The sequence below is a fragment of the Nicotiana tabacum genome, chromosome 10 (genome assembly GCF_000715075.1).
Source record: "Nicotiana tabacum cultivar K326 chromosome 10, ASM71507v2, whole genome shotgun sequence".
NCBI lineage: Eukaryota > Viridiplantae > Streptophyta > Magnoliopsida > Solanales > Solanaceae > Nicotiana > Nicotiana tabacum.
Genome location: NC_134089.1, coordinates 82,893,982 through 82,904,204, shown reverse-complemented (window position 1 = coordinate 82,904,204; position 10,223 = coordinate 82,893,982). Strand labels below are relative to the sequence as shown.

The 10,223-nt window shown below is 36.1% G+C and overlaps 1 protein-coding gene across 1 annotated transcript; it reads left to right on the top strand.

The window, feature by feature from the left end:
• The first annotated feature begins 7,838 nt into the window (after window positions 1-7,838).
• On the top strand, window positions 7,839-9,841 carry LOC107779714 (NAC domain-containing protein 104-like). The gene is made up of 3 exons (XM_016600190.2): window positions 7,839-8,421; window positions 8,637-8,923; window positions 9,480-9,841. The coding sequence occupies exons 1-3, from the start codon at window positions 8,259-8,261 to the stop codon at window positions 9,624-9,626; spliced, it is 597 nt and encodes a 198-aa protein (XP_016455676.1). The 5' UTR covers window positions 7,839-8,258; the 3' UTR covers window positions 9,627-9,841.
• The last annotated feature ends 382 nt before the right edge of the window (window positions 9,842-10,223 follow it).

The following is a 10,223-nucleotide window of genomic DNA, read 5'->3' as shown; positions in this document are numbered from 1 at the left end:
ATTTCTTATCGACATTTACTTAAGTGTCGTAAACTAAATGTTGTAAAATTCTTACGACATTTACCTAAATGTCGAAAAATAAACGACATTGAAATTTACGACATTTGATGCAAATGTAAAATAAATATCGATAAACGAATTTGCGATATTTAAAAAGTTTAATATGACATTTAATAAATTTCATCGTATCTTTATTTTCCCGTAGTGATGAAAGCTCTCTCAAAAATCCCTCTTATATGCTTAAGTCTTTCAAATACTTGTACCAATGAGTATAGAATAATTTTCCAAGTTTGTCTTATTTATAGATAATGACTAGTGCTTTCTCTTAAAGACAAAACCAACTTTAAATAAGAATAAAAATCGAATCCAATTTTGCATAGGAATGGAAACCAAAAGAGAATAGGATTAGGTCATTGGGCCTTTGGCTGGACAACATGGGTATGTGCCCAACAAACTCTCCCTCCAACCAAGGGGCCAAATATGTCTTCAAGTAGATGAGCTATTGACATGCTTCATGCCTGCCAATTTTCTGCAAAACACATGCTTATCTGCAAGCTTAACTACGAAGTCCTCAGGCTACTCCATATAAATTTTCTCATCTAAATCACCATAAAGAAAAGCAATCTTTACATTCATTTGCTCAACCTCTAAATCTAGACTCGCGGTTAAGCCTAGAATCACACAAATAGAAGACATCTTCACAACATGGGAGAAAATTTTATCAAAGTTAACTCCCTTCTTCTGGCCAAAATATTTAACAACTAACATTGCCTTGTACCTAGACGCAGAGGTATGATTATCTTGCTTTATTCTGATATCCATTTGTTAGATAAAGCTCTCTTATCTTTCGGCAATTTCACTAACTCATATGTGGCATTCTCATGGAGTGACTTCATCTTATCTTCCGTGACTTCTACCCACTGATCTTTGTGAGTATCTTATATGGATTCATCATAGTTCTCATGTTCTCTCTTGTCAGTCAAAAGTACATACTCATCAAGAGGATAACACATGGATTTTTACTTCTCCCTTGTAGATCTTTTAAGAGAGGTTTCGGGAGCATTCGAAGTAGTTACCTGAGCAGGAATTGGTTGCTGATCAACCATAACTTCATCAACTGGAGCATTCATAACACCTACACCATGATGATCATTTTTATCTTAATCACTATCTTCATTATTGTCTTAGGTTCCTTCATGTGCAATAGGTGCCTTAACAATAGGAACTGGATCAATATAAACTAAGCTTTCATTACTCTGAGAATCTATCTTCTCAGATTTGTCAATATCTTCAATAGTCTGGTCTTCAAATAATATTACATCACGATGTCTAATAAGTTTATTGTCAATGGATCATAAAAACGATACCCAAACTCATCTTGACCATAACCGATAAAGATGCACTGTTTAGTTTTGACATCTAGTTTCGATCTCTCATCTTTAGCAACATGCACACTAGCTTTATACCCAAAAACTATAGGTGATCATAAGAAACATCTTTAGCAAACAATATCTATCTAGGACATCACCATCCAAAGCAACAGCATAAGACAAATTGATAACATAAGCAACAACATTAAGTGTTCCGCCCAAAATGTATTTGGAACTTTAGCCTCTGAAAGCAAGAATCTAACTATCTCAACTAGAGTTCTATTCATCCTCTCCGCCAAATCATTCAATTGAGGTGTCTTGAGTGGAGTTTTATAATGGCGAATTCCTTGTTCCTTGCAATAGTTATCAAAGGGACCACAATATTCACCACCATTATTATTAATTTCTTCCACGTCTATCTCTCAGCTAAGGCCTGAAATTCCTTAAACATGCCAAGTTTTTGATTTAGATTTCAAAGGATACACCCAGAGTACGAAAATGATAATCAATGAAGGTCACAAAGTAAAGTGCACTATCTTTTGACTTTACTTTAAAAGGATCGCACAAATCAAAATGGACTAGCTCCAATAAATCGGGCTTTCTTGAAGGAGGATTGGATATGAAAAGAAATCCTTTTCTGTTTGCAAGCTAAATAATGGATACACCTTTTTAGTTTTGCTTGTTTCACTCCAAAAGGCAAACCTTTTTTAGCTAAACACATAATCCCCCTCTCACTCATATGCCTCAATCTTCTGTGCTATAATTCTGATAAAGTATAACTTTCCACCAAATTTTTGGATTCATTAAGAATAGAGCCCTGTGTCACTTATAATTGAGAAGACTTGACTCCTTGAGCCATTTCTAATTGTAAGGCCCCGTGAAAATTTTTGCTCAAAACCCGAGATCTCGTAGTGCCAAGTTAGGAATATGTGTTAGAAATTCGTAAAGCTCACCGCGGTTCGGAACCTTTGGATTGATCTGTGCATTAAAAAGTTAAGGAAAATATTTTTTAGAAGGGTGCATTTCTGCCACCCATTATGAAACCGTATAACAGCAATGCGGGCCGCATATCTGCCGCAGAGTGAGACAGTATGTTGGCTAATTTTGATGTCAATTATGCGGCCAATTATGCGATCGCATAATCAATATGCGGGCCACATAGTCATCAAATAATCTCCTTGGAATTTTGCGAGTGTCAGTTCTGCGGCGCATTATGCGACCGAGAATAGGTATGCGGACCGCATTCTTGTCGCATACCCGAGCAGTTTGTTTATGTTTTGGGAGTTATTTCGCAGTCCCTTTTGTGGGCCGCATATCAATTATGCGATCGCAGATCTGTTTCGGAGCTCCAAATTTCTAATTTTCTGACCCGACCCCATGTCGATATATTATATGCTACCCTTCATTTTAGGCCTATTTCCTGATGTATTTAGAGAGAGAAAGAGGGTCCTAGAGGGAGAAGGGGTTCTTCATCAACATTTCTCCTAAGATCTTGCTTAAACCTTGAAGATTTGTCAAGAAAGGCACCTAGGTCTTCTTCCTAAAAGGTAAGGTTCTATAACACAAGCTCTTAATTACTAGATATAACTAGGATAGACCATTAGAAAGGTAATCCATGAGGATGAGAGTGGATATCATGCATGAGTTCTTAAAGTATTTGGTGAGGTTTTGAGCTAATGATGGGATGAGGGATGGTAGGATCTTTCACAAATAGTTTTAAAAGCATAACGCCCACTTAGTGTTTGAAAATATGCTAAAATGAGCTAGAACTATGATCACTTCTCTAATTTGTGGTTCGATTTGTCATGTTCCTAAGAGATTGACATTGCTAAGAGTCACTGAGTATAGTAGGACTTAAGGAAAGCTCAATCGAGGTATGTAGGCTAAACTTTCTCTCTCGAAAATGAATTCCATATTGTTTTGTAAGTTTAAGTGTGGTTTGTCTACCAAAATGGTATAGCCTTGAGTCAAAATTTAAATGAAGGTTAGTATACTAATCATGTGAGAAGAATTCGATCTGTTTAATGCTCCTAGTTGCTCTTATATATACTAAATGCCTTGGTTGAATGTGACTATTTGTTGATAAACTGTAAAAATGTTTGGAAATAAATCGAATGAGAAAATGTGAAACAAGTTAGGTAATAAGCCTCGACTCATCTCTTATGAACTAACTTTAAAAATAGAATGGCCTAAAGGCCTTGTACCTGAACTATGCCCATAAGTGGCTGTTTTAGATAATGCTTTGCCTTATAAATACATTCAATGTAATGTTAGTCCTTACACATTCCGATGTTGAAATTGTGCATTTTTCACGATGGAAAAAGGGATAATTCAAGGATAGTTGAGGTGATTGCTTGCTTATGACTTCAATGTATATTTCAATTGTTGGTTGGCATGTTCCCCTTTGGAAAGAATCCTTTGTGTTTGATGATTTTATCACTATTGACTCGAAAATATATGATTCCCGAAATATTCGGTACATTGATATTGGTTGGTGATCCTTGGAATTAAAGGAGATGGAAATGTGGAAAACCAAATGCGGCCTTCGTGCCATGAAAAAGATGAATCTTGTGAAAGGCCCAAAGGGCCAAAGAAATACTGATATCGAGAGAGATTGAATACATTAATAAAACTATAAAATGTGAAAGGTATTGAGGTAAGCATGGGTGTTTATGCTATATTTGTATACTTGTATTTATACTACAATTGTGTGCAATATCAAATCAAATCAAAAATATTTTTGGGAGTATCATTAGCAAAACCGAGGAAGGGTGGGTCATAAGGCTCACACCTGAAACTACACGTGCTGGTGTAGGGATGGATCGGGGTTATTCCCCTTAATTGGGATGAACTTGGTAACATTTGTAAATTGGTAACGCCAACCCACACGACATATGTGGGAAGGCAGCCTAGTCAATCGGGCCTTGATCGGATGCCATGCCGCACACATGGTGGTATTGTGCTGGGAATCAAAACTGGGAATTCAAAACTGGAAATCGTGATTGTGGTATATGTCTCCAAAGGGACAACCTAGCCGATCGGGTTGTGATCGGACTCCGTGCTAACAAAGACGGTGGTATAATTCATATCAGTGCTAATGATCTCCCAACCAAAAATTATATATATTATTTTCGTAAACTAGAGGACTTACATGTTTCAAATTGGATGCTAGTGTATTGTTGCTTTTGACTTACTGTTTTGTGGTTTCTTTGCTTGTATAGTTATTCTGTTCTCAAAGAGGACTTTTAGCCTTACATACTAGTGCTATTCGACGGTGCTAACTTCCCTTTTACCGGAGGCGCTGTATCTTTTAATGATATAGGTGATTCTACAGCGAGCGGCATTGGCTAATGATAGCGGTACTCTCTTCCCAGAAGTCTTGGTGAGTCCCACTCCATCCCGGGGTCATGTCATGTATCTTTTGTTCATTTTCTCATCACGTTTTGAGGTATAGCCGGAGCCTTGTTGCCGGCATTTCCCTATTACTCTTCTATTATATTTAGAGGTTCTATAGACTGTTTGTGGGTGGTGGTTGATGTTGAGAGTCCAGACTAGAAAAGTTGGTACTTGATAAGCATGTTTTCCATTAACTTGTAAACTTGTAATATTTTGTAAACTATGAATGAAGTCATTAACGGAAATGAAATGAAAGTTGCTAATGGAAGATTGCTTAGTGTTTTGATAAATTGGACAACATTCCCTCTTTATTCATGAACTAGCTTGGGTATAATGAAATCTAACAGGCTTGCTCAGTCGGGTTTACTCGGTTGAGCGCAGGTCGCGTTCCACGATTTTTGGGACGTGACACTAATGAACACTTGGTGAGCTTCCATTGGCCATTAAAGAGGGTATTATGGTAACCTTCATCATCTAATTTTCCTGCGGAGATCAAATTGAAAAAAAGGTCTGGAGCATGCTTGACATTTTGAAGAACTAACGTTGAACTATTATTAGTTTTCAAATAAACTATGCCAACACCAAACACCTTAACTTCACTGGCATTGCCCATCTTTAATACTCCAAAATCAATAGGAGTATAAGATGAGAAAAAGTCATTTCTTCGTGTGACATGTGAGGTAGTTCAAGAATCTACTATCCAGCTCGTCTCATGGGATACCAAATTGATGATGTTTTCATCATACGCAAAAAGAAGGTCATCTCGAACAATAGCAACAACATTGTTTTCATTATTTTCAACTTTCTTTCCTTATCTAATGTCTTGCTTCAACTTGTGGCAAAACCTTTTGATATGTCCTTTCTTGCCACAGTGGTTGCATGTAATATTATGGTATTTGGACCTTGACTTACTTCTTCTTTTACCTCTATTCTTCGAACCTCTTGTTCTATCTCTTCCCCGGTCTTCTGTAACCAAGATATCTACTTGTGAGGACGAATCCTGAGATTTTCTCCTTACTTCCTCGTTCAATACACTACTCTTGGCATATTCCATGGTCACCTTACCTCCAGGAGCTGAATTTGTTAAATAAACACAATGAGTTTCCCAAGAGTCTGGCAGAGTATTAAGAAGCCAAAGTCCTTGTATCTCATCATCAAAATTAACTCCCAATCCAGACAGCTGATCAAAGACACCCTGAAAATTATTTATATGATCAAGGATAGGACTGCCCTCCTTGTATTTAAAGGTCATCAATTGCTTTAGTAGGAATAACTTGTTGTTCCTAGTTTTTGAAGCATAAAGAGTCTCAAGCTTTTTCCAGAACGTCTCGCATGTGTCTTATTCACAATATGGTTGCGAAGATTGTCTTCATCCCATTGTCATATATATCCACATACTTGTTGGTGCTCGCAATCCCAATCTTCATCAGATATACTCTTGGGTTTATGAGTTGCAAAAATGGGTAGATACATCTTCTTTACGAATAACAAATCTTTCATCTTGCTTCTCTAAACATTATGATTTCTCCCATTTAAACATACCATATTGCTCATATTAACGTGGAAAATCCTTCAAATCGAAGGTAAAAACTACGGGATCACAAAGATCTAAAAAGTTCCATTATAACAATAAGAGGGTTACAAATATTCTCCAATTTGGCTACACAACAAGTGCAAAACACAAAACAACAACAACAACATGAGCAACGACAAATCAATTGAAGAATGAGGAGAAGTCACAAGACTATAGCTACTATTCGGGACTCGAAATCAGATGCTACGAGTCTCAAAATACGATCTTCACCATTCCAATACCAAGATGTTACGAACACTCAGTCAAAATTTCAGCCCGATCCAATAGTTAGCGAATCGGAAAACGTGATTTGAAGTTGGCTGGTCGGAATCAGAATTTGCAGCAAAACAAATACTTTTCTTCTCTCTTCTCTATTGATGAATGCTCTCTCAAAAACCACTCTTATGTGCTTAAGTCTTTCAAAGACTTGTACTAATGAGCATAGAATAATTCTCCAAGTTTGTCCTATTTATAGATAATGACTACTGCTTTCTCTTAAAGCCAAAACCAACTTTAATTATGAATAAAAACCGAATTCAATTCCGAATAGGAATGGAAACCAAAAGAGAATAGGATTAGGCCATTGTACATTTGGCTAGACAACATGGGCATGTGCCCAACAAATTTTATTGTTGTTCAAGGTTTGCTTTACTAACTTTTGCATGATACCTAATTATTTCGATCCTAACAAGTGGTATCAGATCGAGGTTCAAGACAAGTTTATCTTGCCTGGTTTAGTTCTAGCCATAACCTATTGACGATAATTATGATTTTTGTATGAGAAATTTGACCAGAGTACTACTCACGTTGAGACAAACTTCGCGGTGGAGATTTGGAGATGCGATTTGTTGAAGATTATGAGAAGAAGGTGGATCAAGTTTATTTTGTCAGAAAATTCAAGCCAAGGGGGGAGAATTGTTAGGTGTTTGCCACAATTTTCTTGCCATATTTGTTTTTTCTATCTGTTGAAGGATAGGGCAACATGTTTACTATAATTGAATTTTTTTTTCCTAGAAGGAAAATATAATTCTTCCGTGTTTTGCTAGTCCTTTTTCTTGTAGGAAAATGTTTGTACTTTTATAAATTGAGGGCTTCTTCTTATTCATCAGCATCCACAATTAATGTAGCCATATGGGGTTTCAGAGTCGTATTTAGGGAGAGAACTTTACAGGACAAGTGTTAGTATGCCACTTATGTTTGCCTCTTCCTGAGGTTGTTCTCTTGATATTTTGTACTCTCTTTTATATAATGGATTGGCTCATCTCCGCAGTGGACGTAGGTCAATTGACCGAACCACGTTAAATATTTGTGTCTCTTTTGTAATATTTCTCTTTTGTTGTCAGATTTATCGTTGTTCAAGGTTTGCTTTACTAAGTTCTGCATGACACGAGATTATTTCAATCCTAACACCCGTGCTCCTAATATAAAAGGTATATCACCCCTCACCTTTAGATAGCCACCAGCCAACGATAACCATTTAAGTAAACAAAAGCGAAGCAAACCCTGCATTGAAGCTAGCAGAAAATATAATGGAGAGAGTGCGTGAAATTTGAGAAATGAGGTCAGTATGGTGGTGGTGGTGTTGATGATCCTAAACTTTACCTTCTTTCTCACGTCAATAGTCTCTTCTTTCTCTGTCCTCCCATTATCTCACTATAAAATCATTCCTTTGTCCTCAGTTAATCCTATCATTATTAGACATATATTCCAATATATATCCTTCTACTATTCTTGTATTCTTCCTGCATCATATATATTTGCATAGATATATATACATCAATCTTTCATTCTTTCTAATTTTCTAATAGTACTTCCTCTTGACGTCAGCGCCCCATGAGCCTGACCAATCCAAAGGGCACGGCCAAGTCCAAGACGAGCACGAACGTCGTACTAATTGAGTTGCATATATAGTTGAATTAATGGGGGATAATAATGTAAACCTACCACCTGGCTTTAGGTTCAGCCCAACAGATGAGGAGCTGGTTGTTCATTTTCTCCAACGCAAAGCTTCTCTCTTACCTTGCCATCCTGATGTCATTCCCGATCTTCATCTTTATCCCTATGATCCTTGGGATTTGGATGGTAAATACTTCCTACACTTGTTTTTAATTGGATATATATATATATATATATATGTGCGCGCGCACGCTTGTATACACGTGCCTGCGAAAAAATATTGTTTAACACTGTCACGTCTATTAGAGTATTTTTCACCGTAACCTGTTAGCAAATAATTTACCTTATACAAGTTAAAACTCTTATAATTTTAATTTTCATGCATGATATGGTGTTGGCAGGAAAAGCAATGGCAGAAGGAAACAAATGGTATTTCTATAGTAGGGCAACAAATGAGACCAGAATCACAGGGAATGGATACTGGCAACCTGTAGGAGTTGATGAATCAATAATGTCAAGTTCCAATCACAAAGTTATTGGGACGAAGAAATACTATGCATTTTACATGGGTGATGAGCCACCACAAGGCCATAAAACCAATTGGCTAATGCAGGAATACAGGCTTTCTCATTCTTCAGCTTCAGCAACTAGATCATCCTCTAGAACATCAACAACTCATTCCACAAATGTATGTCCCCTTTGACATACTAAATAATAATGTGGCTCATGAAATTTAATTATTTTTGGAGTTTAATTTCTATAGACGATATATAAGTATTAAAAATTTTATATAGCAACTCACGTAAAAGATACTCACTCCCGTCCATTTTAACGTTTTAACATGCCTTTTAAGAAAATTAGTTAATAACATTAATTATAAGAAATTATTTGACAAAATTACCATTTATTTCTCTTCAAACATGAGAAGAATTTTCAGAAAGTTATACCGATCATTTATCAAAATAAGGGTAAATCTGAAAGGAAAAAATAATGTCTTCTTGATATTTATGTTAAGATGACATCTATTTTAGACCAAATGTAAAAGCTAGGTTAAAAAGACCTTTAAAATGGCCGATTAGCGAGAGTAACTGTAGGTAACTATTAATAAATGGTTGGAACTAGTTACCTTAAATTTAAGCAGATAATCTATTATAACAGATTAAATGATACTAAAAAAATCAGTGTATTATAAATGTATACTTATAAGTTAAATTCTTATTTTTGTGTTTGTTGCTTTTCTTCAGGGGTACTATAGTAAATGGGTAATTTGTCGTGTATACGAAAGCAACTCTGACAATGACGAAAATGATAGCGCGGAGCTTTCATGTTTGGATGAAGTATTCCTTTCACTAGATGATCTTGATGATGATAACATTAGTTTGCCACATTAGTCAATTAATTAAACTCAGACTTGTTGATTAGCTTTCTAATTAAACTCAGACTTGTTGATTAGCTTTCTTCTCTCTTTCTTTAATTTCTTTACTTGGGGGCATTAATCGATCATAGTACTTTCCAAGTTTATTTGCTAATTTCCGCGGTGAACGAAATTTGATGTAACAAAATAAACATCAATGCGATGTCTTTATATATGTATATCTTTACTCTAGTTGGATGACAATTCTTATATATAGTGCAGTTTCTAATTCAGAACAAAAATTTGTTTAAGAATTATTTCAATGTATTATGTAATTAATCATAAAAAAAATCATTTTTAGTACGTTGAAATTATGACACGTGGTAGAAATTCAGAAATCTGAGTCATGACCAACCATATGGCATATAATAAGTAATAGAGTTGTCAAAACGGGTCAGCCCAGTCCAAGTTTTGCGGGTTTTTAAATTTGGAGGGCTTGGACGGGCCGGCCCATTGCATGAACGGGCCTTTAAATGCTCAGCCCAACCCATCCCTAAGAGGGCCACGGGCTAGGTCGGGCCGGCCCTTCAATTATTTTTAAGAAAAAAGAATTTCTTTAAATGTTTTTTCGTGA